The sequence below is a fragment of the Mustela nigripes genome, chromosome 3, assembly GCF_022355385.1.
Source record: "Mustela nigripes isolate SB6536 chromosome 3, MUSNIG.SB6536, whole genome shotgun sequence".
Lineage (NCBI taxonomy): Eukaryota > Metazoa > Chordata > Mammalia > Carnivora > Mustelidae > Mustela > Mustela nigripes.
The window spans coordinates 34120430-34148375 of NC_081559.1; the positions used below are offsets into that span (position 1 = coordinate 34120430).

The following is a 27946-nucleotide window of genomic DNA, read 5'->3' on the forward strand; positions in this document are numbered from 1 at the left end:
TCCTTCTCTACTTTTCATTCATTACCCATACAGCTTTGCTCCTTTTGCCTTTTTTTTTTTTTTTAAGATTTTATGTATTTATTTGAGAGGCAGAGAGTGAGAGCATGGGTGAGAGGGAGAGAGAATCTGAAGGGGACTCCACACTGAGCACAGAACCCAGTGTGGGGCTTGATGCACAATGGGAGATCATGACCTAAGCTTGAAACCAAGAGTCAGAACCTTAACCAACTAAACCACACAGGCAACCCTCCATTTGCCCTTTCCAATGAAAGAAGGATTGTCCAAAATTCCCTCACATATTTAAACTCTTTTACTTGGCTCTTATATTAGTCAGTGTCCAGTTGCAACTATAGAAATTATACTTGCTATTTAAACACAGAATATTACATGTAAGAAACATACATATTTCTTGTTTGAAACTTCCATATCCAACAGATATGGAAGCACTTAAAGAAAAAGAGGATAAGGATATAATCCAGAAGTAGAAATTGCAGGAAACAACTATTATCTTTTGGAAGCCGAGAATAGAGTTTATTAAACCCCAGAAGCTGGAGGAAGGGCCGTAAGCACCAGTCATCTAAAGTCCTTAGGAGGGATGCCTGGGTGGCTCAGTTGGTTAAGCAGCTGCCTTTGGCTCAGGTCATGATCCCAGCGTCCTGGGATCGAGTCCCACATCGGGCTCCTTGCTCGGCAGGGAGCCTGCTTCTCCCTCTGCCTCTGCCTGCCATTCTGTCTGCCTGTGCTTGCTCTCTCCCCTTCTCTCTCTCTGATAAATAAATAAAATCTTAAAAAAAAATAAAATAAAAAATTAAAAATGTTTAAAAATAAATAAATAAAAAAATTAAAAATAAAGTCCTTAGGAGAAGAAGCTGCTTTGATGAAGCTAGTTCTAGAATTGCTGGAAGAACCTGGAAACTAGAGCCAAATGCCACTCCAGTAGTGAAAAATAAGAGGCAAAACAGAAACGAACAAGCCCTTTCTCCTTCCTTCAGTTGTTCAGGCTTCCTGTGGTACCTCCTTTTGGAAGACTTTATCAGAGAGCATGTGCTAAAGCATAAACAAGGTTTGCAGGCATCTAACCCCATCACCAAACTGACCAGGGAAGAGTATGATTGGAGCTGAGTGATGATATTTTAATGACCAGCACAATTCTTACCCCCAAATTTGTCATCATCTCTTCAGTACTATGACTGGGCAGGGAAAAGGTAAGCACAGCCCAGGGTGGGATGGTGACTTGTTCTGTCTTGATCCTTTGCCTTGGAAAAACTTTATTACATTGACTTCAAAGAATGCTTGGACAAAGGCTCTTTACTCTTCATTTCTGTGAACATAAACCTTATTTTAAAGGCTCTAATATCAAAAGTTTCTTTTGATATACAACTTTTATGTGTATGCCTTCCATTTTCAGCTTAATAATGAAGTGAAAATTGATCAGATTTTTATCAGGGATAAAAAAAAATAGAAAGCATCTCCGAAAAACAAAAATAACAAATTTTAGGCATTAATGAACCTGTAACAATCCAACTCCTTAGTCTGAATTGTTAATCCTTTTTTGTACCAGAATTTTCATTTTTCAGAGGCAATCAAAACAATGAGTTAAACAATACATGCTCTAAAATTGTACGAATTTTTCTTTCTTGTGTCCTCTTCTGGCCCTAATATAACCTATGTGTATTATAGAAGAATTCCCAATCCAAAAACATCTATAAAAGTGTCATTCAGAAAACATGTATCTTGATAACTGCTAATGCACAGATCATGGGAATTTTGAGCAGCATTTGTGAAGTAATCACAGCTTTCTCAATGCAGTATTATAGCAGCTTACAGAAACTGCAAGTATGTTACAGTTTTCCTTCATATTTTTTTTATCTTTATTTATTTTCTATACAAACTATGTTAATGCTTTTGGAATGCGTTTTAGAGGATAATTTGTAGGCTGAAATAAGTATGTTAAAGCTTCATTCCAGAAGGATTTATGTTTTGACCAGCCATTTGGAAGGAGGTGGGAGCCGTCAAAATAAATATAGGACAAGTGGGAGGGGAAAACATGCATTTTCTTTCTTATGTTCTAAAAATACTTTTCCTGCACCTGAGTTGGGTTTTTACTTTACTTCTGCTTTCTTCTCTTTTCCAAATTATATATAGAACATATATTTTATTTCCTTTTTCTTCCTTTATCCAAATGATATGCAGGGTCGGATCTGGATTATTGTTTTCCCTTTCCTGGGCCTGGTCTTTTTAGTGTTGCCATCACAACCAAAGCTTCCATGCTATTAAAAATCTTTTAATCATAGTCTTAGGTTAACAACATCCTTGTCTCTAGGGGTTGTTAGAACCTCCAGACTTAAGGTCTGTCCATCTGGTTATCAATAGTAAATAAGATCATCTACAAGTCTGGTGGGCCTGCCAACGGATGCCACCCTAGGCTTTCTATGGTATAGAAGTATGTCTGATCCTATCCACAGACGACCATTGCCATACGAATCAGTCCAAGCCCAAGTAGTCCCCTCCTCTTTCCCTGCCCAGTAATCATGTCAAAATCATGTAGTGCTGATGTGAGGATAATGGGAACTCCAGAATTTCTAAAATCATGTGGGAGTTGGTGAGGAATACAGATGGTACGGATTGGTTGAGGATGCTTCTTCTCCCCTCCATTTCCACTCATCCTAGCCAAGAATCAGCTAAATATAGTTAACGTGTATTCTCTCATCCCCCCAAATCCTGACACCACACCCTGATAGCCCTTATCCTGCTCTTTGTTTCTATCAGCAATTACTACTTTCCAACATATTATATGGCTTATTCATTATGATTCTTGTCTTATTCCTTCTAGTTTATAAACTACCTGAGAACTGGGGATCTTTCCACTCATTCCTTCCTCATCAGCTTAAAGATTTGTCAAGTTTATTCATAGGAATTAAAAATGTTACCACATTGGAAAGTTAGCTTTTGAAAAAAAAACACTGAACATTCTTTTTAAAGAACATTCCCTTAAGCAAAAAAATAAATCTTTTTTGATCCTGAAATAATCCTGTTTATATAGTTTAATAATTTTGTAATACATACAATTTTGTTACATGTCAAACTTATTACATAGGCTAATGTGAGGAGCTTCAAACTAAATTTTGTGTTTAAAGAAATAGAAATTTTCTTCTTGTTCCTGTGATAGTCTAAGTGTGGGTGTTTATCATTTAGAGTTGCCTCCCTTATGTGATTTATCAGGTACCCATACTTCTTCAGTGTTACGGCTTTCTTATTTGTGTGTCTTCTCAGTCATCAGCATGCAGCTGACTGAAAGAGAAAGAGATGGATTCTTAATCATCTTGGCTTTGAAGAGACACACATCACTTCTATTGATTATATTCTGTTGATCAGAACTGTCACATGGCTTCATCTGGGTTCCATATCGTAGGCAGTCTTTAGTTGGACAGTACTTTCTAGAGACAGTTCTGTACTATGCTAGGGGAAGGATAAATGTTGATGAATTATTAACTGTCTTTGCTACCTTGCATGACCAAGCTCTCCTGTAGCATGCATTCTTCTTGACAAATAAGTTTTAGTGAGGTTTTATTGTCATAATAATGAGTAATAATTAGAATATAATGGTTGACATCATTATCACTGGCAGTGTTCAGTTGTAGACTATAACCCACATTCAAATCTCTTCCAAACATCTCTCATGCTGGCACCTGAGATAAGCAGCATCAGCAGAACTTGAAACATGCTTTTCCCATAAGCATAATTGAAAGAGGCCAAGTGAAATCACACATGTCTAAATCTTCACCTTAGACATAGAATACATGAAATCTTCATTGACCAACTCAAGTTACATGGTCAAGCTCAACAAAATGTGGAAGACTGCCCCCCCCATGGTGTGTATGGGGTGGTGGGAGTGTAAATATCTGATGACAAATTAAATTCTTCACCGGCTTATGTTGAACAGATTCAGAGATAGAACTGCAGTTTATTTCTTTTCTCTCTCTCTTTTTTTCTAGATTTTTAATTATTTATTTGACAGAGGGAGAGAGAAAAGAAACAGGGGGAGCAGCAGGCAGAGGAAGAAGGAGACTCCTTCCTAAGCAGGGAGCCCAACATGGAACTTGATCCCAGTACCATATGATCATGACCTGAGTGCAAGGCAGATGCTTAATGACAGAGCCACCCAGGAGTCCCAGACCTGGAATTTAATATGACACCTGAAATGATTTCACCTGAGGATAGAGGTGCCACTGAAGTGAGGATTGCTCAATATTGAGAGGTCACAGTGAAAGAGAACTTACTTTGAAATGCCAGAGTCAACTCTCTTTACCCTATCCCCACTTCCTAGGTGAAGCTGTTGGATCCCAACACACAACAATCCCAACTTTTCTTCTGTCAAACTCTGCCTTTGTGCTCCAGTCTTTTCAGACTAGTTAGCTATGTTCTTCATACACCAAAGTTATGCTCCTCTCTGGGTGTTAGAGTTATCATCTGCATGGAGGAGGTCATCTATAATCTTTGCTTTTCTCCGTCTCTCTAATAGCCACCCACTGCAGATTTATGGAAGATCACCCCTTCTTTGAAGATTTCTTTATTTTCTGGGCATTGACTATCTTCCTTCTCTCATCCACCCAACCATCCATCCATCCATTATTCATCTATCCACCCATCATTTCAACAATTACTTAATGGTTGCCCAGTATCAAGCTTTCTTTTACAAAATGGTTATATAGCCTGAATAAGATAGACAAAATCTCCAGTTTCATAGAGCTTTTATTTTAGTGGACAACATATATACATGAACCAAAACATAATTCTGACCACAGCTATTGTGAATAAATGGAAACAGGGAAATATGATTGTTGGGGGAAGGACTGATGATCAATATTAAATAGGTAGTCAAGGGTGGCCTTCTTAATATTTGAGCTGAAAACAAAACATCCCATGTAACTTTGATTAATTGTATAAATCTAATGAAATTATAGCAAAAGAACCTATAAAGCTTCTCCTTTCCCCCACTGCCATTTACTTATTTATGTTTTGGGGTGAATGCAAAAACAAAAAACAAAAAACAAATAGAATAGGCAAGGCTGATTGCCAGGTTCTGTAATTTGCTGTTACTTTAAGATGAGGTGGAATTATGTTGTTTGAAGGGCCTTTATTTTTCTAACAAAGCCACAATTGAACACATATGGTAGGATAATGTTACCTAATGCATTACACTACTATTTTAAAAAGACTCAGGGGAAAAAAAAAATAAGGGTCCTTGAAAATATTTCTTCTTTACTCTGGTTTTCCTATCCTGCTTATCCTGCTTTGTGTACTGACTGATTTGATCTCACAGCGTGACCCTCCAGAGGGGTGTGTGGTCTGACTCTAGAGGAAGGACTGACTTTATCACACTTACATTTTGGATTATGATTAAGAACTAACACTGGAGGTAAAAAAGTGGGAATTGAGATTTCCACCCCTGGCTTGATACTCTTTTCCTATTGCTGATGCAAAAAAGTGTCATAGATGATGTGGTTAAAACACATCTTTACGATCTGATAATTCTACTGATAAGAGTCTTACTGGTTGGGATGCCTGGATGGATCAGTTGGTTAAGCATCTGCCTTTTGGCTTAGATCATGATCTCAGGGTCCTGGGATCGAGCCCCACATTGGGCTTCCTGCTCAGTGGGGAGTCTGCTTCTCCCTCTTCCTCTGCACTTCCCCTGTTTGTGCTCTCTGGTTTTCTCTCTCTGTCAAATAAATAGAATCTTAAGGGGGTGGGGAGAGTGTTACTGGTCTAAATTGGTCTAAAGTCAACGTGTCAGTGGGGTTGATTTTCTGCTGCTTATTTCTTTCTGTAGTCTATAAGAGAAAATCCCTTTCCTTGACTTTTCCAACTTCTGTAGGTCACATAGAGCCCCTGGTTTTTGACCCCCTCCAATGCCAGCTATAGCTGGTCCGGTCCTTATGCCACATCTCCTTAACACTGCCTCCATCATCACACCTCTTCCTCTGACCACAGCCTGGGGATGAAAATTCAGAGTTGGATTAGATTCATCTGGATAATTCACCCTAATCTCATCATCTGCAATTTCTCTTTTGTCATGTAAGGTCATGTATTCATAGGTTCCAGGTTTTAGGCATCTTTGGGTCTGCTATGAGTCTTCCTACCAGAGCTTATCTTTAAATTTATTACTGTGACTTCCATAAATTTGGGAAGCCTTACCAAATAGAGCCATTTCTTAATGAGACTACCCTGATTCCAGGGAGCAGATAAGGAAAACAAAAATGTTATCTTAACACTGTGATACCACCAGCTTCTGGCCAAGAATTCAGTATATCTGGGGGCTGAGTACTCTTTATGACACATTACTGGAAAGCTCCAGCTTGTGTGGTTTTTGCAGCTGAAATTTGAGTCTCTTCTTGAGGATATCCTAGGAGGACCTGGAGAAGTTGTTTTTATTATATTGTGAGGTAAAGGCCGGCTTTTATCTACCCCCTTCATCGTTTATGTTTTAGCATCATTCCCTTCTGTCCTTTTGATGGATTCCAAATTGTTCCTGGGAGGAAACTGTGGTGGTAATTCTAATTTCAGCTGCTCTTGCTCTGGGGACTGATTTGGACCTTGTCTTTGATATTGTGCTTCTCTAATCATAATCCTGACTTTCTGAAATATGAGTGTCAGTAGAGAAATGCTTGCCAACTTTGTCGCTCATTTATCACTGAGAGGATGCTTTTAAGGAAGGTCTTAAATGAAGGCATTGTACAAATGCCAAAGAAAAAAAAGAAAAGAAAAAAAAAACTTGCTGTCTAAGGATTGATGAAAGCTTCCCATTGTCTGACCTCAATTAGAAAAAAAAAGGAGAAATATTTCTAAGGATTGCTTTCACACCCTTAAAGTGTCTTACCAGATGTTGGAGTTAACGCTTTCCTATGCTGCAGCTCTTAGCCATTAGTGATCTAGTACCCTCATTCCTTTACTTCTTTTTAGGGACTCCCCATGGATTTATGGAGGGTGCTCCCCTCGGCCAATGGTTGGATTTAAACCTGCATTTCCTGGAAGTGAGGAGGAGTCATTGTGTGCAAAGTTAATGGAAGGAAGTTAAAAATCTCCAAAAATATACATAAACATAAGATTAAAATGTTTGGATTAGAATGAAGTTGGGTTTCTCAAACATTTTTTTTTTTCATTATTACAGTTATGAGGAGCCTCCTAGGATATATTTTTTCTTAATCACCCTCCCAGGAAATATAATACCGGTGACATACTGTGTATCTGTTGATGCATTGGATGTGTATCTTTCACGTAAAAGAGGTCAATATTTTGCCCTTGACCCAAGAATCAATTTCCACGCCATTTTGGAAAAGATCACCCCATTGTGAATGCATGATATAAATTGAATGAGCAGACTTCATCTTCTCCCCAACTTTATAATATTAAAATTACATATTTTAACAGTGAAACTGGATGATGACAAGAAAATTATAAAATATACATACACACAAAAATGTTAAAGAACAGGGGTGCCTGGGTATCTCAGTCATTAAGCATCTCTTTTCAGCTCAGGTCATGATCCCAGGGCCCTGGGTTCGAGCCCCTCATCAGGTTCCCTGCTCTGTGGGAAACCTGCTTCTCCCACTCCCCCTGCTTGTGTTCTCTCTTTCTCTGTGTCTTTCTTTGTCAAAATAAATAAAATCTTTTAAAAAAAGATAAAGAACAGCTATTCTCTTATAAGTCATAGAAAATAACTATATAAATTACCACATACAAATATATCTTTGTAAATCCTAACCGTCTATGTCAATAGGTATATGATCACAACACTGCTTCTCCATTTACAGAGTACTTCATCATATAGTTATAATGTCTCATAATTCAGGTACATAGCAGTTGTCTCAGATATTTACATTTTTTTTAACTTATTTTGAGAGAAGCAACACTGTGATATAGAGCCTTATACATACCTTTTCATACATGACTAAGTATTTCCTTCGGATCCATACCTACAAGTGCAATCTTCCAGAAGGGAATGTACTTTTCAAGGTTCTTGATAGATGATATTCAATTGTTTACCAAAATAGCATGGTCTCTTTCAAAAAGCCATAATCATAGCAAAATTTGGGTGGGATCTGGGTAACTGAGTGATTTCTTTCCTACCAATAAAATATTGCATTTGTAACCAGATGATCAGGCATATTTACAGAGGCTGTAATTGTTCATTTGGAACAGAAATGCTGAGGAGTAAGCAAGAACTGGGAGATAGGTGATGAGTTCAGAATTTTACATGGTCTCTTGGCTCAGCAAAGCTATATGGGTTTCTGTGGACAAAGGGACAGAAATAATGCTTACCATCCAAGTGATCTTCAGTTTGATTCATTCTAGTCTATTTTCTTACTTTTTATTATTTAAAACCCGTCCACGCATTCCATTCCAGCTTTTGTGAACTGATTTGCTGTAGAGATCTGAGATCGCAAAGACATGGACAACAAAGGAAACACCTCCCAAATACTGCTTCTTGCATCTTCTCATGAATTGTGCAATGTAGCAACTATTTATTGAGCAACTTCTGGATGCAGGCACTGCTGCCAGCCCCAGGGGATACAGTAGTGCCTAGAAGCAAGGTCCTGCTGTCATGGAGTGTAGGGAAGCAGACAACAAGCAAGGAGATGTAAATATGTATTATGGTAGTGGTTTGTGATGGCTGCTATGAGGGTGAAGGAGAGTGAGTGGTAGAGAGGAGGAGAGCCACAGGAATGACTATTTTAGAAAACATGGTAAGACAAAACCCATTGGAGCAGAATTGAAATGAAGTGATAGAGTAAGCCATCCAGATCCTGGGGGCAGAATATGCATTCCAGGCAGAGGGTAGAGCAAGGACTCAGGTCCTGAGATTGGAATATGCTCAGCAGTTAGGCATGGGAAGGAGGCCAGTGTGGCTGGAGAAGACTCAACGAGGAGGAGAAGGATAGGAGAAGAAGTTGGAACGACAGTTAATGCCTTACAGTGACAAGGCACTGTAAGGACTCTGCAACCTCTTCCTTCAGCTTTGAATCATTGTCATCAGCCATTCAGTGTGTATATCTTAAAGCTCCTGCTATGTCCCAGAGCTCTGGCTAGATACTGAGACAGAAGGAGGTGAAGACAGGCAGGACTGTCATGGAACCACTGCTCCCAGGAGGACACCAGCAAACACGACTTCCATCAGGGTTTATCTGTGATAGCATTGTCATGGCTGAAGCCATTCGCTTGAACACAGTGACTATTCTTCTGGATAGCTGCAATATTAAAATCAACTTATTTTTAATAAAAAGATATTTTTCTCTTAGTAGCTTGCATATATCCTTCCATTGCTGCACGTATTAAGTTATTTTGAAATTAAGTATTCAATCATCTGCTCGCCCCAATGGATTGGGTCCCAAAATTAGGGGCCACATCTTTCACCTGTCTCCTTCAACTTAGCTCTGTCTAGAGCCAGCTTTCACCAAGTTCATGGCAATGAACAAATGATTCAAGAGAAATAATTTAGTGAAGGTCCAGTTTCCTGTTTTGAAAAGTTCTGGATCTGACGGGACTTTAGGTGAAAGATTAGAATGTTATAAAAAGCTCACTAGAAATCCAGGAGACAGGGCAGAGCAGGAAGGAGTGGGAGCAGCAATTTGGATTACTGGTGCTTTTCCTACGTGTTTTGTCAGTTGTGAGTCTCACCCACTGGTAAATAGTTAGAAATTATATGTGTTTTGTTTCCCCTGAAATGGTAAATGCACTGGGGGAAAGAACAGTTTCTGTTATTGCTTTGTGTGGGTGTATGACAAATGATACATGAGGGAAACAATTCTTCTCATCAGAATCTGTACACAGAAATGCATAGGCAAATTCAAGAAATCCAGGACGTGTGGCTTCCTGCTCATTCTAAGGGCATTGACCACATGTGTCCAATAGCTCTGTATCTCTATGAGTCAGGAATTTCTGTTATTGTTCCAGACAGCTTCCCAGCATAGCCCATTGGAAAGCTCTTATTCTCTGGTCTAAGTGCTGTGGACTGGAGGGTGATTGTCAGAGGTTTTCAGGACATGGGTTTGATTGCAAAGGATCCTTATCTCCAAGGTAACACCAACATTCCTATTGGTTGAGAACAGTTTGTCTCCCCTGTTTGGATCTTTGTGCTATTTGAAAAGCACTGTAGGGACAAATTTACTTGAGAACGTTCAGAGTCTAAGGAATGAAAGAGTCAGCACGGCTCCCAGTTACCTTCTGTGCTTGTCCTGTACAGTTTATACCTGCTGAGCACTCCAGACAGACTCTGTTCCTGTTCAGATTAACTTCCTGTCCCACGCTCTCCCTACTTATCCATTTTGAGCACCACACTCTTTAGTCGTTGTCTTGTCTCTACCCAAACTACCAGCTTGTCTTGGATAAACATGGGTTGCATCTTTTCTCCTCTTTTAATGGTGATGAGTTTTTGCTGCTTCTCACACTATGATGAATTCTTTGTACATGGATCACGGGTAAGATGTCTAATGCCAAGACCATGTCTACCTGCTTATCTACGTCATTGCAAAGTATTTCTGATAAAATTGGTAAAGGCTGTTTGGAATGAATGAATATTATGAAAGCTTACGTATTTTTATTTGTATCTTTGCAAAAATTCTAATTTTATTCTAAAACAAGCACTGGTTTTGGAGCTGAGGCTTCAGAGGTGAGAAAGACAAACACAAATTTCCCACCCAAGGAGGAAGAAGGAGATTAAGCAATCCGTATTGCAAATAAACATACACTTAGAAATGGGGGCACAAAAACAGAAGAGCTTTCCAGGGGAGATTATTGGTAGATTGAATTTCCAGAGAAGTGACTCCTGAGGGAAAATTAAAACAAGATCTAAAGGTTGAGTAGGAGAGGACAAAGGGAATGAATAATTCTAGGAAGGACATTCTGGGTGTAGAGAGCACATGACAGGAGAACCTTTCTTGGCAGAATCACTTATTTGGTCTGAATCTGGAAGAGGAGTCGCTGGCTGCCGGGAGTTATCACAAGGATGATGAGCACTGTAAGGCGAGACAGAGTAAAATATGCAAGCCATGTTAAGACCTGATTTATCCTAATAATTATGAGGAGGCATTGTCAGGTCTTGAGTAGGAATGGGGGAGTGGGTTCATACCATGGTCAGAGCTAACTGAGTATAATAATTACAACTCATAAAAGATCTGATCAAGCATACTAACCATTTTCATTGATAGAGATGTGAATATATATATAGACATGTTACACACACACATGCAGGTGCATATGAATACACAGAAACTCCAATTTGAGGGTGAAAATATACTTTGGGATTAGGTTTAGAGTCTTTCCCCAAATTCCTATTATTATTATTCAAAACATCTATGAATTGAAGTTTATCTTTTTTTTTAAATATTTTATTTATTTATTTATTTGTCAGAGAGAGAGAGAGACAGTGCACAAGCAGGCAGAGGCAGAGAGAGAAGCAGGCTCCCCACCGAGGAGCCCAATGTGGGACTCGATTCCAGGACCCTGGGATTATGACCTGAGCTGAAGGCAGTGGCTTAACCAACTGAGCCACCTAGGTGTCCCAAAGTTTATCTTTTCAATGAAGAGTCCAAGCTGATGTTGAGTTAAATGTTTAAGTTATGACTTGGATGTAGAGTAAGAATCACAGGGAATAACCTGAGAATAATACAGATTGAGTAAACTTTAATGTCCCTTTCTTTCCGTACATTTTAGGTTCAGAATTCATGCAATCCTGAGACTTTAATTATAAAGAAAAGAAAACTAATTTAAATCTAAAAATGAAACCAGATAATAACCTCTGCAGTTGCTGAAACTATTTTAATAGTGGAAAGCTAGATTCACAAATAGCCCCATGACTTCCTTCAAGGTAAGGAAGACAGCCTGTGGTCTCCTCCAGGCTGTTTTTTTTTTTTTTTAAAGATTTTATTTATTTATTTGACAGACAGAGATCACAAGTAGGCAGAGAGGCAGGCAGAGAGAGAGAGAGAGAGGGAAGCAGGCTTCCTGCGGAGCAGAGAGCCCGATGCGGGGCTCGATCCCAGGACCCTGAGATCATGACCCGAGCCGAAGGCAGCAGCCCAAACCACTGAGCCACCCAGGCGCCCCCAGGCTGTTGTTTTGTGACATTCACTGTTGATGCCCACTGTTGGCTTGCCTATTCCAAGGTCCATCTCTGAAATGCCTGTGGATAGAACAGAATCACCAAATAATATAGGAAAGAAAAGAGCAAAGCTGATCTGAGTCCCTGGGTTCCAAAATGAAGGCTTCTGTTCTCTCACGGTGTTGCACTGCTGCAATCTGAGATGTTTGGGCAGTTCCTAAGAACTCAGAACCAGAAAAAAACAGTGTTTATTTCTTGTCATCACTGAGGTTCTGGCTTGAGTCAAACCGCCCAGGGTGGAGGGGATCATTTTCTTCACCTGTATTTAGAGAAAGTAAATGGAAATTATATTAAAAAACCTACTACAGAAGACTTACAGGATCATAGGGCTAAGTAAAAATTGTGCACACACACAAAAGGAAATCCTTTCCCTTTCCAACCCTACTCTGTAAGAATGAAGAGTAGACTATACAGGATAATGGGATATCTATAATATCCCAAAACAAATCACATAAATACAACAAAGTCAACATGTTTATTGCATGCATCTGGCATAAAACTTCAGGATGTCCTTGAGATGAGCCGCCTCAAATTTTGGAAATATTCTCTCTCGCTCGTTCGCTCTCTTTTTTAGAACCTAGTCACACTTTTCCTAAATTGAGAAGCTTGGAGAACAACCCCCCCAAATGTCATTTTGCAAAACCTAAGGGGTATACCTACAGTTCAGAAAAACACAGTGTTTGGTTAAGAGGTGTTAATCTCTTGAATTATCTGTACTGCCATACATATGCTGTGATTTACACCCTCCATTTTCCCTTTTATTTTTATTTTAATTGCATTATTAAATTAAAACTTACTCAAGGTAAATTAACTTTTTTTTTTTCAGCTTAGGCTGATATGCAACTAAGAATGCCAACAGTGAAATGGTAATAGTCCAAAAAATTCCAAAGCCCACATAATTTTAAAGGAAAGATTATATCTTTCAAAGTAAATTTGCTTCTATTATGTGGATATACATAGGATATAAACCTAATGTAGAAGGAAACTGAAATATCGATCTCATACTTCAGTGAACATAAAATCTATATTTATTTAGGCAATGATTCATTTTACAATTTCCCAGAACTGGTTGGCTCTCTGGTATTGACACCATTAATTTTTATGGCTCAGCGCTTAATAAGTGTGAAGTATGTGTGAAATCATATGCTCTCATTACATATCTTCTAAGGTAGTGAGGGAAATTTTTAATGAACACTGATAATAATTGATAGTAATATTGTTTATACTCTTTAAGCCCTTCCTGTGGCAGTCTGCTAACGACTTCTGGCATAGCATCTTTTTAAGCCCTCACAACATCCTGTTAATAAGCATCATTATATCCATTTAAGAGTTGAGCTCAATGAGGTTTAAAGAGGTTATAGTTAACTTGTCCAAGATTATGCAATAACTAAGTTAGAATTAGAATTCAGGCTCATCTGACTCATTGGTAATGTTTTTGTTTGTTTGTTTGTTTGTTTGTTTGTTTTGTTTTAAAAAGGTTAAAAACACACTTACCTATATATTTATAAAGCAAATGTGCACCATCATCTCCAAAGGCAAATTATCTTTTGACAATGTGGCAACTAGAGTCAGATCACCTGCATTCAAAGTCAGTTTCTTTCTCTTGGGCAAATAATTCAATTTGTCTATGAATAAGTTTCAATGTCTATAAAATGGGATTTATAGTAGTATTACCTCGTAGAGAGGTCATGGAGATTGAATAAATTCATCTTTGTAGAAGCACATTGACTGATACAAATAATACATATGCTACATGGTAGTTATTATTATTACACCTACTACTACTACTACTACTACTACTACTACTACTATATAAATTTTTCATTAGAGGTGTTACCACACATCAATGCACCTTCTGTGAAGTTGAATGAAATGTTTTATGGCTCTATAATCCATGTTGCTTTCTCTGTGATCTCAGATACTTAAAAAGATCACAAACATTTCTATCTTTGTATCTCAGCCAGAACAGATTTACAAAAGATCATCCCCAGTAGACTGTAGACATGGAACTGCAGGGATTTATCTTCTATAGACCTGATTTGTCCCAGGGACAAGGGAAATGTTTCATTCGTTAATCGGATTTTTCTCCCAACTTACTTTCCCTGAACATAATATCCTCCTGGGCCGAATCCAAATTAATTGAGCTGCTATTGTGTGCTCAACACCGTGTATTTCCCATGGCTACTTTTTTGTTGTCACACTTGTTTCCCCATCAAAATTCAGGAAATTAACTTATTTGGTAACTTCCTTTCTCTGCGGGTAGAGATGTTGCAAGAGCTAGCTGATAGCCATGAACTTATAAAGCTGATGACTTCAAAATATTTAGGGGAAGTTTTCAATCATCATGCATTAGTAGCTTATTATCCGTTGTACAATTATTTATAGTAATTATTGATCAAATTACTATTGGAAGTAAGTCCCTCTGTTAAGTTTGTTGGGGCTTTTAAAAGACGAGTTGTTTCTGCCTTTGGAAAGCTCATAATCTTAAGAAGAGAGAAGCCAAAATCCAGGTACAAGGTAGGAAATGAAGAAGGTGACAAGGAAAAAATAGTTGAAGCACCAATGGAAAAAAGAATAGGAAAGAGAAAGTAGTGGTGCTTGAATTAGGGCTTAAAGGATGGGAAGGTTTATGTTTAGGTAAGGTAGTAGAAGAGCAGAGGAAAATGTCAGAGCAACATCTGAATACATACACATCTGAAAACTGTAGGCAACGATGGATGTTTTGGTTGGCTTGAGCAAAGAGTATGTGAAGAACACCAAAGGAAAAAAGATGGGAATTACGTTTGGTTCTTAGGGGAGGTCTGGTATGCTGTTATTTAAGTGAAACCATACTTGTGGTCTTAGTAGGAATAATTCTTTACTACCACAGAGAGATCCTAGTATGTGCCAGAGGAAAACTTATAAAGGAGTTTTGGGGTACTTTTGCTTCTTATTTCCCACATTTGTGACATTGTTTCAAATGGAATTGCTGTATTAAGTTTTGTATCAACAAAAAATTTTTTTTTCAGGAAATAATTGTTATAATCCTAACCAAAAGTCATGGTCTAGAATAGTGCTTACAAAGTCATTAGACTTTTCATGTTTATTTTAAAAATTTTTTAAAAGATCTTATTTATCTATTTGAGAGAGGGAGAGAGAGAGAGAGAAAGAGCATGAGCGCCATGAGCAGGGTAGGGTTGGGGGGAAAAGTAGGGGCAGAGGCTCTTAAGCAGATTCCACAGTGAGCACAAGGCCCAAAGCAGGGTTCAGTCTCAAGACCCATGAGATCATGACCTGAGCCAAAACCAAGAGTCGGACACTTAACCACTGAGCCACCCAGGAGGCCCACTTTACATGTTTTCACTTTGCAAGATCTAATTTGTGGATTCTGTCTGCCCTTTGTTCTTATGCATACCCCTCTGACCTTTCCTTAGTATAAGGCAACAGAAAAAGGACTGTTTTCATCCCTCAGCTAATTTTTATGTTCTTATTTTTTGGCAGGTGAAACAAATTAATCTGTCTCAATTTCTGTACATGGGTAATGAATATTTTTCCTTTGATCCTTCTCTTCTCTAAATTTTTAGTCTTTTGCCCCTGTTAACTATTCTTCGCATGCCTCATCCTCTTCCTCCCTCTTAATTCAAATAATCCCTAAGGAAATGACAAAGCTTAAAGTTGTTTATGGCTCTTTAGAACCACTGGAAAATACCCAAAATTCTGGATATTGACTCTAAGAATGTCAAAAAAGGTCTGTTGTTCACTGAACAGTGATGAGATATCTACCAAGAATCTCTGATGTTCTACTCACTTTACACAGACAATTTAGCAAAGATCAAGACAGATGGGGAACCGCTGTTCTCCTGGAGATTATACTCAAGTGGAAAAGAGGAAAATATATACACAATCACCTAGAAACTTACATAAACCAATTGAGAAATAAACAAGAGAAATATCCAATGTGGTTGTGTTGATTGAGTGGTTATGGAAGACTTCTCTGAAGAAGGGACTTCATGATGAGATCTGAATGCCATGAAGAAGCCAGACAAGTATAGTTTAGGGGTGTCCAAAAAAGACCAGAGCCGAATCCTAGTTAAAGTGGCAAAAACAAATTTTATTTAGGATTATTACAGTAAGGGAAAAGAGACCTCAATCTCAGAAGTTTCACTTCCATCCAACACACTCTGGGCAAGTGGGAGTTTATAGCTAAAGAGTAGGGTGGGCATGGGTGGGTGGAAAATCACAAGAGGAAACATCAGGGGTAAGGGGGGGTTACTGGCTGAACTGACCTAATAAGATTCTTGCTGAAGACAGGCTGGGGTGATCAGACATCACCTGAGGGAAGGCAGAGAATGATGAACCCAATCAGATCTCTAGAGTCATTAGATATCGAGGGTGGAAGGTTAACATTAAACCAACTTTAACAGGGTTATATAAACTCGAATTTTACAAAGAAGTGCACAGATAGACTGAGAGAATGGTTCAGGAGGGTGACTACTATTTGGTCATGTGAAAATTTTTGTCACTTATGAAACCTAGTCATTAAGTATGCTGTCCAACTGGGATAATCCCTGCAGAATAGTCCCTCTCCCAGATGGATACGTTGCTTCCAGTTCTTTTCTTTATTTTGTCTAGACTTGTGTAAAGTATGAAGTGTCAGGTGGAATCTTAGAGGCTGTGGTAGTCTACCAAGCGAGTGCCTATAGCCATGCACGATACCTGTTCTTTACAAGTGGAAGTGTATCCCATGCCTGGAGCAGGAGAACAATGATTGAGGAAAAAAGGTACTGCCACAGGTGTGGAAATATCAAGCTAGGCAATTGGGTTGAACATTGTGAATGGAGAGTTGTGGCTCCTTGGAAATGCTGACTATCTGTCTGGACAGATTCCCATGAAATGGTGTTGCTGAGGTGAGATTGCCCGGGTGAAGAACTGGCCTTCAAACTATAAGCTCAGAAACTCCATCATCAGATTCCTAGAATAATCAAGATGTCATAATAACCAAACTCAAGGGATACACATGGGTGTGCCTCAGTTGTTTGAGCTGCAGTATAAAATAGCACAGACTAAGTAGCTTATAAACAATACAAATGTATTTTTCACAGCTTTGGAGGCTGGAAGTCCAAGATCAGGGGACCAGCATGGTCACAGTCTGGTTGGGTTCCAGGTGTTCATATATAGTGGATATGACTAGGGAGTTCTGTGGGATCTCTTTCATAAGAAAATCAATTCCACTTACAAAGGCTCCACACCTATGAACTAATTACCCTCCAAGACCCCATCTTCTAACTCTGTAACACTGGGTGTTAAGATTCCAACACTTGGATTTGGGGTGGGTAGGAGATGCAAGTGTTCAGACCATAGCAGTGTATGAAACCAGAGTGTCATCTTGCTTGTTTTTAATGAGAAACATATACATAATATTTTGGAACACAAAATGATATTAAGAAGTTTCTTGATGAATCTGAAGTTAGAAAAAGAAGAACTCATGAGAATCATATATAGAGGCTTCAGGCTCTACGAGCCTGCCAGGTCCATACCCACAACAGAGATGTAATGGAGGAACCGATACCTATAGCACTGTTGTGGGATGCCACCATGTTTTACTCTATGAGTCTCCTGGTCTGATATTCTCTGTGGCTGGCAAGATCCCCTCTGGTTGCCCTTTCTTTGATATATTAATGCCTTCACTCTGACTTCAATCCAGTCTTTTTAACCAGAAAATGTGTAATCTCTTTTTATATAGCTTCTTTGAATCTTCCTGCAGTGATTTTATAATACTCAGAATACAATCTTACTTCCTGAATTTTTCTATTCTGAAAAGATGGTTTCTGCTTCCTCAGGGTGCATACTGTACCCTAGTTCTATGAAAATAACAATAGCATTTCCTATGAGATATCTACACAAACAGGAAATTAATCTTGGTATTTCTTTCAGTTATCTATTGCTGTGCAATAAACCAACCCAGAATGTTGTGATTCAGAACAGCAACAGGGTATTACTTCTTCTTACTCCGTGAGTTGACTTGGCTTGTATGAGTGACTCTTCTGCCCTGTATGACATTGGTTGGGGTCTTTCATTGGGCTGCATTCAGCTGGCAGTTGGGATGGGTTGAAGTGTTGGAAGGTCCATGAGGTTTCACTCACATGTCTGAACTAACTTCTCTGCATGGCCTCCTTATATCACAAGGTTGAATTTATTCATAGCGTGCTGGTCTAAGAGTTCTTCTATGACAGTTGGCTTTTAAGATAGAAGAAGTGAAAGCTCTCAGTTCTCTCAAGTCCAAGATTCAGATTATGACTTCTGTCACAGTCTTATTGTCAAAATAAATCACAAGGCTGGCCCTCTGCCCTGATTTGAGGAGAGGTAGAGAGACACTTAACTACTGATAGGTAGAAAGCACACAAGGTGGGAAGGGACTGAAGACTGCTGTCTTTGAAAACTGTCTACCACAATTTGCCTTTCAGCTGTAATATTCCCAGTAGGCAAAACACTCTCCCCCTCTTCCCCAAATGTTTTCTTGTGTTATAACATCAGCCTGAAATCTCAGACATTCAAATCATGTCCGTGTGTCATGAGGCTCTTAGAGTACATTTCCTCGTATGCAAAGGCCTTCAAGCTAAAAGTGCAATTTATCTGGGCTACAAAATCTGACATGGACTGGCCACCATCTGCTGGCAGAGCTCTGGATTGAACTTCACCTCCAGGACCATTTCTAACCCTGAAAACTTCTTGTTGATCAAAGAAGGCTTCATGGCAGGTCCTGTGTGGAACGGTTTCCTTTCACCTTTGCCTGAGAGTAGAACACTTCCTTCCATAGCGTCTTTCCTTCTCATGCAGCCCTCTACTGTACAAGGCTAAACAAGTCAGCTGACACGTCCACATCCTTTCAGAACTCTGCTTAGTCAGGTCCACAAATTCATTAGGTACATTTTATATTGTCTACATTACCACAGGAAATGGTCTTGTCAACTTGCCACCAATCTATAACATAGCTCTCCTTTTTTATGGCCTCCAATAGCAATTGACTTTTCAGGCTCCCCATGGTCTCCTCACTGTCCTTCAGGCTTTTGCCACCACCTCAAGGCCAATGCACAAGCTTTAGATTTTTGGTAAGGCAGCACCGTACCTCTGGTACCAGTTTCAGGTATGTACACATGCATGGCAAAATGTCCCTGAGTCGTAGTTGCTCATAATCCTGTGGGTCAAGAATTCAGTAGTGTACAGTGGGGATGGCTGATCCAGTGTCTGCTGTCTTACCCGAGGTGGTTCAAGTAATTAAAGGGGTCACCAGAACAGCTTGACTGGAGTCACATGGCCAGGGTTTCATTTTATTACTGATTGATTTTCTTGGTTCTTTTCCCTTTGGATGGCTTGGGTTTCCTCCCTGTATAGGCATCTCAGAGTAGAATTCTTTCATGGTGCCCAGCTTCCTTTGGGAGAAAGTGAAAGCTGCCATATTCAAGAAGAGAAGACATGCTCTATTTTTCAAAGGCTGGAAAAGTCTGCACATACTGGAAGAGAAAGAATTTATGGAGCCCTTCCTGAAGATAAACAACCAGAGATTGCCGGCTTTAGGACTGTTCCAACATCCCTCATCATAACCTATAAAATATATGTCAGTCTTAGGAAATCTCTGTATACTTACAAGTAAATATTCCTTCAAGAAATAACCTCTATTCTTATCACATGAAATGTACTCATATTTTCTGATCTGTTTTAATTCATTTCTTTCAAAATATTGGTTACAAATTCCAATTTTATTTTATAATTAGTTGCTGAGATGAGTAATTGAAAAAAAAAACAAAAATTAAAATCCCTTATTATTTACGATGAACGTGGATATAAACAATAATGTAGTCAAAGTAATTTGCCCAAAGTTATGCAGCTTACCCGAAGCAAAGAAATGATTGGAATCATGTCTTCTAGCTTAAACCAAGACTCAAAGTCCCATTCAACTTTAAAAGCTTGCTGCTGAGCCAGTTCCATATCTTATATCCTTTGTTTCCATCCAAACTTTGATCTGAGTTGTCTGTCTTCCAGAACAATAACACAGGTCCTACAACTCCAAATCTGATCCTTTTTACACATAATCATACTTTTTTGGTCCTACTATTAAACAGACCAAAGGCATTTGCAACCTGATCCCTTAAGAGACACCTTAATTTAAAAAATAAAATAAACAGGAAGCAATTTTGTGGCTGGAATTGCAAAGCTTGTGACTGTGAAAATAAAAATATCCCTCAAACTCTTGGAATTGTGAGTTGTGAAAGAGAGTTGTTGTAAGCACAGTTCTGCCAAAAGTGGGAAATGTGTCTCTCACCTTTTAGAATCAGCCAGTTTTAGGATCACACAGTATGGACATTACTTCTCTTCACTGGACTCTTGTTTCCCAGTTGAATTACCTGTTTAACAGATCTCTATAAGTACAGAGCTTCAGAGTTATAGTGCCAACATTATAGCATGGGCTGATAAGGCCTTATATTTATATATATATTATTATTTATATATATATTATTTATATTACATTTCTGAGGAGACATTTTAAAATGACACTCTGTGACATATACAAAATAATAAATTGCAGAACTTTTCTCCCCCTATTGTTTTATTTTGTCTTAAAAGGTATAAAAGATTGAATTGAAATAATGAAATTTCATTTTTTTAAGTAGTTGATGAGGAATTTATGTTTCTTCCTCAGTAAAGTACAGTGTTTGGGCTGGATAATTTCTCTCGTATTTTAAAAGATTTACTTATTATAGAGAGAGAGAGAGGGAGTGTGCACATTGTGGGGGAGGGCAAGGAGAGAGGAGACAGAGAAAAATCTTAAGAATCTTATGCAGGCTCCACACTCAGGTCCATGCCTCACTTGGGGCTCGATTTCAAGACCCTGAGATCAAAACTTGAGTCAAAACCAAGAGGTGGATGCTTAACCAACTGAGCCACCTAGGCACCCCTAGGCTGGATAATTTCTAAGAGCCCTTCAGATTCTGAGATACTGTGGCCAGAGAGACAAGGAAATATTGACCTGTGCTGTGTCACATCTTTCCACTTCTTGGGTCAAGAATATCCACAAATACTAAAAAAATACAAAGCATGGTTTTACGCTATACTTTTTTTAATAAGGAAAAATTATTTCAGAAGGATAGGTTGACAAAGGACATGGTGAATTTCCAAAATTAACTGTGAAAGACAGATCATCTGGGCATGACTGAAAGCCATGCATAACCTTTGTGCTCAGATATTTCATTTCAAAAATGTCACTTTCTGCTTATTCAATGCTACTGTCATTATACTATTTTAAGCATTAAAATTTGTGTTCTGGAGCTGAACAGGAATTATTGCTTCTATCTTTGAGCTTATTAGAAATAACTTAAAATTCATTCAGGAGCAATAAAAAATCACCTTTTTTATTATAGTTGAATTTGGTTTAATATTGAAATTTGCAAGCAATTTTCTTTGTCTTTTATTAGCAGTATTTCAGACTCTCTATATATAGATCAAGACTTTTTAAGTATTCTCTAAAGAAATGACTGTTTAAACATGACTTTTTTCTTTAATTTTTAATTCCCTAGAGTGAGGTAAGAGTAGAATAAATTATGTGACAATGTTGTTTAAAATTTCATTCACTGCCTTATATGGATAAGCTTTTAAAAAAGCATACATGACAGTTGAAAGAAATTTTTATTGCTCGATGAATTATTTACCCAATTGCAAGGGGGATATGGAGTGGGAAGCAGATATTTTCTGGAAAAAAAAGTCTCCTGATATGAAGGAATGAATCTGTTTTTTCATCCCAATCATCTATAATTTACTTAACTCTTTAGTATCTAAATAATCCTCTATGCTCTCATTTCAAATTTGGATCAATACAAAGGAAGAGGACCAGGAAACAAAATGTGCTTTTATTATACGAATCTGCCTGCACTGGGTTCCTTTCATCACATAGGGAAAGGGAGAGTGGGTAAGCTTGCCCCGAGGATGAAGCAGGCCTTGGGCAAGGCTGGCTGGGGAACTGCTTCAGCCCGGGGCGGGGGGGGGGGGGGGGGGGCAGCAGAACAAAGTGGAAGAGGGAGCCAGCATGCCAAAGCAAACAAGGACAACAACAACAACAAAAAGCATCCAGAAAATGGGTCAGAATAAAAAAAACACAAATCAGAGATTAGAGAGTCAGACCAAGAACAACCAGAATTAGAGGCTATTGGGTGGACAGGTGTCTCTGGGTGGGTACCTGGGTGGAGCATTTCTATATTTAGATGTCCTTGCTCTTTGTGACATGGTTCCAGGGGATACGGAGATATAGGGCAGGGGCAGGTGAAACTTAAATTGAAAAGACTGGGAAAGAGCTGTAGTAATTTTTAAAATAACAAAGCTATTTCAAGTATTTGAATGCCAGAGGATGGAATTAAAGTAGGTGCTTATCATTCAGCTGTATAGTGTCTTTATGCAGGGCTCAATAAATACACTGTTATCTAAGTCAGTTTGGGCTACCATAACAAAATATCATAGATCAGGTGGCTCAAACAACAGACATTTATTTCTTCTCAGTCCTTGAGGCCGGAAGTCCAAGATCAAAGTGTTAGCATCGTTGGTTTCTGCATAGTTGGTTTCTGGTGAGAACTCTCTTCCTGGTATGTAGATGTCTGCCTTCTCATTGGATTAGCACATGATGGTCCTAATCCCACCCACCATGAGGACCCAACCCTCATGACCTCATCCAAACCTAATTATCTCCCAAAGGCTCCATCTCCAAATACCATCACATTGTTGGTTAGTGCTTTAACATATCAATGTGGGAGAAATGCAGTTCAGTCCAGGGCGATGGTGAATTTTTATTATGTAAGTGTTGCCATGTAAGTCACATATTATATTTTCTTCCCCTTGTCAGACACTATCTGTGCTTGGTTTGGCATTGAAGTTGTCTTGACAGTACAAATGGATTATCTATATTCCTTCCTTATAAATATTTGCTCTACTTAATTCTGTGTTATGGACTAGAATAGAACTTTTCTTTTCAAACATTTCATAGGTGTGAAGTACCTTTATTTTTATTATTTTTGTTCCTTTTAGCAAAGAGAATGAGTGTCATTTGTTCACATTTTGAGTGCAACCCGAGCACTGGTCTTGTCCATGCCAAAAAGCACCTTCTAATGTATGTGGGAAGAGGGACACTGGTATCATGTCACAACCAGCTCTACCACTGACCCCTCACTCTCCTGGAATTCTGGGTAATGGTCTTCATTCAGCGTAGTGCCCATACCTAAGCATGGGCTCAGATGCATGAATTCTGCCTGTCTTGTTATTTCTTTCCATACAACTACCCAAGTCTAGGTGGGGACATTGGACTTCAGTAAAGGGTCAAAGAAAATAGAAGTGCACCATAATTTAGAAAGGATAAAAATGCTAATCTTATTCTAGGTATGACCACTCCCATATAATGAAGTCATCATCTCATGGACACACTAATTCCTAGCATTAGGTTTACCCTTCATTCACAGAGCACCTCATTATTCAGACTTCTCTCTTCTAAGGATTTCCCCTAATTCCACACCATTCAATCTCTAGAAACCAGTAATCAATGGCAAACATTTTCCCAGCATGTGAGTTACTTAGCCTAGAATGAGACCCTAAGGTGGAAGATGGCAAGAAACAAGCTTTAGAAGAATAGTCTTTTGTTCTTCTAGGTCCCAACTCAAGGGGCGCCTGGGTGGCTCAGTGGTTTAAGCCGCTGCCAACTCAATGTACCCTGGGGGTACTAGGTCAACTTCATTCAGTGATGTGTAATTTTACTTTATACATCAGGCTCAGATTTTTGCATATAATCTGATGAGTTATTTAATTCATGAAAATTAACATACACAGTAGACTTTAAAACCAGTAAAATTTAAGACCAGTAAGATACAGAGAGGAGTTATTGGTCACTTTGCATCTCTCCTAAAGAATTGTCTAGGTAATTTTTGTCCTGTTATGTCTCTAGGCTTTTCATTTTTGGAACTCAAAGACTCCACTGCTATAACCCTCTGGAAAGCAACATCTAGTTTTTTCTTGATATGAATTAAAGGAAAAGTCTAGATACATTAAGAAACTTCCTTTGAAAAAAATATTTGTAGTTGAGTAAAAACATCAACATGGGCACAATAGGACAGAACATTTGAAAGCAGGAATGACCTAGAAAAGTGAGTGACATAGCCCCTTCTCTAGAATATTTGATGAGTCTCCTTTCTGTGAAGTCATGATTGAGCAGCAGACTAACTAATCTCTAAGCACTTGCTTTTCCTTTACTAAGTTTTAGAAAAGCTCATGGGTCATAGTATGCTATTTAAACAAAACAAAAATGACTTCAGGTGTTTTCTGATTTGTGTCTTGAGATCCTACCTTCCCTTCAGGCTGCAAATTATAGAGAAGCCTGTTATTTTCTCTATAGTTTTATACCAATAAGCTATACTGTCACCTTATATCATATGCTACCATTTACCACAAGTAACTGTGTTCTGCCACACTGCATAATAATGATAATCGTTGTAATCATATATCAACACAATGAGATAATGAGATAATAACAAGATGTCAGTACCTTCCCTGCATGCTAAATAATTGATTTCAGTTACAGACATGTTGCCAGCCTTTTCTACCCTACTGTACGGTGTCAGAGTTTATGTTTCATTACTAGGGGTGTTTCCTTCCAGCAAGCTGTTGAGTGCACTGGTACATAGATCTGTTGTGAGTTTCCAAAAGATATTCTTGAAGCTTATACAACATTCTCTGGATTATTTATTTATTTATTTTTGTAAGACGCTTGAGGGTGTTCTGTCGTGTCAGTGCCACATACCTAATAAATTCATTCCAAGATAGCATTTGGGATATCATAAGAGATCTCATGAACAAAACCAGACAAATACACCATAATCAACAATACCTGGAGATTGAGAGATTAACTTGTCTAGCCTCATAAGATTTTCACATCAATTTCCCCTGAAGTATCAGACCCATCGGTATAGAAGCTATTTATCTGAACCAAGACAGAGATTAAGCCTAGCAGGCTGGGACATTTTTATCCTAAATGAAAGCAAGATGTGATCATGTGCAATAGCCACATCATTAAAAGGGTTCAAATCCCATGGTATTTTTGTAACCATTTGTGCTAAGAGAAACTTGATTCTCCTCTCCCTTTTGCTCACATAATTCTGGGAGGTTAATCTTTAGGAATTTTATGGTTGTTTTTATGGAACATGTTTCATCTTAAGGCTTCTATTTAGAAATTCTAAGGCAAAGGGACGAATAGCCCCAGTTAATGCATTTTTCAGTGTCAGATTAGTAATATTAGCTTGAAGAGAAATACTACCATTGTTCTGTCACCAGGTTTTCCTACATATGGAAAGTGTTTGACTTGTTTGATTTTTAATCTTAGCCTCAAACTAGAAGCGAAGCAGATTACCACCGCCCACAAGCCTCCACCAAAAGTCCATAGCAGTAAACCCAAGTGCAAGTCCTGTTTGAAGGCTTTCCTATTGTACTCATCTATTTCACTTTTCTGTTCTTCTCTTTTCTTTTTGTAGTGTCAGCCAAACCCAGACCCCACAGTGATGAATATTCAAAGAAGATCCCTCCTCCCAAACCCAAACGGAACCCGAATACTCAGCTGAGTACATCTTTCGATGAAACGTACATCAAGAAGCACGCGCCTCGGAGGACGTCGCTCCCACGGGACCCCTCTCTGTCCCAGGTCAGCAGCCCGGCGGGGGACCCCGAGGAGGAGGAGCCCGTGTACATCGAGATGGTGGGCAACATTCTCAGAGACTTCAGAAAGGAGGATGATGACCAGAGCGAGGCCGTCTACGAAGAGATGAAATACCCCATCTTTGACGACTTGGGCCAAGATTCGAAATGTGACCTTGACCATCACAGTTGCTCTTCGCAGTGTGCTACTCCCACGGTGCCTGACTCGGACTTCGCCAAGTCCTCAGTGCCATGTACTCCAAAGGGTTTGCTTTGTGACATCCCCCCGCCCTTCCCCAACCTGCTTTCTCACCGACCCCCGCTGCTGGTGTTCCCTCCCGCTCCCGTGCAGTGCTCCCCTAATTCCGACGAGTCTCCGCTTACCCCGCTGGAGGTCACCAAACTGCCGGTGTTGGAAAACGTGTCTTACATGAAGCAGCAGGCCGGGGCATCTCCGTCCTCCCTGCCCTCTCACACCTCTGGCCACTCTAAGCTGGACAAAGATCAGGCTGCAGCCCTGGGTCCGGGCCCTGCCTCTGCTGCCGCGTCCACGCTGTCCTCGTCCCCGCCCCCGCCATCCACCCTGTACCGCACCCAGTCCCCCCATGGCTATCCGAAGAGCCACTCGGCCTCCCCATCGCCGGTCAGCATGGGGAGGTCCCTGACCCCGCTCAGCCTCAAGCGACCCCCGCCCTACGACGCTGTGCATTCGGGCAGCCTCTCCAGGAGCTCTCCATCAGTGCCTCATTCGACCGGCAGGCCGGTGTCGCAGGATGGGGCCAAGATGGTCAATGCCTCGGTGAACACCTACGGCCCAGCTCCAGGCGCCTCCCGGTCCAGGACTCCTACAAGTCCCTTGGAGGAACTAACCAGCCTCTTTACCTCTGGACGAAGCCTGCTGAGGAAGTCGTCCAGCGGCCGCCGTTCTAAAGACCCTGCAGAGAGTAAGTGTACAGAGTCGATGGGAGCCAGGTTTCCGACTTAAAAATAAAGTGAAGCCAGGGGTGTGCAGATGAAGCGTGGAGTGCAGGGCCTTCAGTTCTTTGAGTTGAAATATCAAAGTGGGTTCTTTCGCTTTGCCATGATGAAGGATAGATTCTGAAAGAACTCAAAGTGACAATTGGCCTAGTGTAACACATGCTATTGAGAGGAAGAATGACTCTTTAAACACTAAAGTGTAGAATCTGAATTGTTACAGGGGATCTAGAAAGTCTATCAGAGTAAACACATCACTATGGAATTTTTAGGTAAATAACTTGATTTTTGAAGCCAAGTGTCTATTGAAACATAATGATAAATGTTAATATTCATCTTTATTTTATATTAAAAATCCGCTTGAGGAAATCTCTATTACAAAGCTTTTGCTGGAAAAACAGAAATTTGGATAGAATTTAGTATTTTTTTTTTAACATGGTGAATGATTCTCCCTGCATTCTTTGTGGGGTTATTATGTTCTTACATTTACCCTAAACTAGAAAAGCCTCCTTGATTCTCTTTTAACACCTTTGGTAATTAGTATCTTATTCCCATGGTATTCTTCCTAGGTCCACTCATATATAAATTACAGAAAAATCAGTAAGTGATAAATGGGCGGTATAGGTTATATTTACATTAAACTTCAAAGAGCAGGAAATGTCTCTATCTGAATGACTAAACCATCTTGTGAATCCCAAATCATTCCATACACATACAGTCAAGTCAAACAGATCCTTGTTTTCTCAGTGTCCATTGTATTAAAAAGCACTGCTTTCCCTTACTTAAAAATGCCTTAGGCACTTAAACTTGTAATTAACCCTTTTTCATCTCAGATTATCCCAATGCAAAATTTTACTTATCCACTTACCCAATCACACTGAGTTCCTTCCTTAAAGGGGGAAAAAAATCAATATTTCTGATGATGAAGATGGTGATGGCACTTTTTTTTCTTAAGATTTATTTATATATTTGATAGAGAGAGAAAAAGTGGGGGGAGGGAAAGAGGGATAGAATCATTCAAGCAGACTCCCCACAGACCGTGGAGCCCAGGAGGGGTTCAGTTTCTGGACCCTGATCATGACCTGAGCCAAAACCAAGTCAGATGCTCAACCAATGGAG

General features: G+C 39.3%; 1 protein-coding gene across 2 annotated transcripts in view; it reads left to right on the forward strand.

The window, feature by feature from the left end:
- The window catches only part of NYAP2 (neuronal tyrosine-phosphorylated phosphoinositide-3-kinase adaptor 2), a 259768-nt gene that overhangs the window by 128522 nt on the left and 103300 nt on the right, over nucleotides 1-27946 (forward strand). For both annotated transcript variants that reach the window (XM_059393601.1, XM_059393602.1), the window contains exon 5: nucleotides 25693-26796. In XM_059393601.1, the coding sequence (XP_059249584.1) occupies nucleotides 25693-26796 (1104 nt within the window). The remainder of the gene's footprint in view (nucleotides 1-25692; nucleotides 26797-27946) is intronic.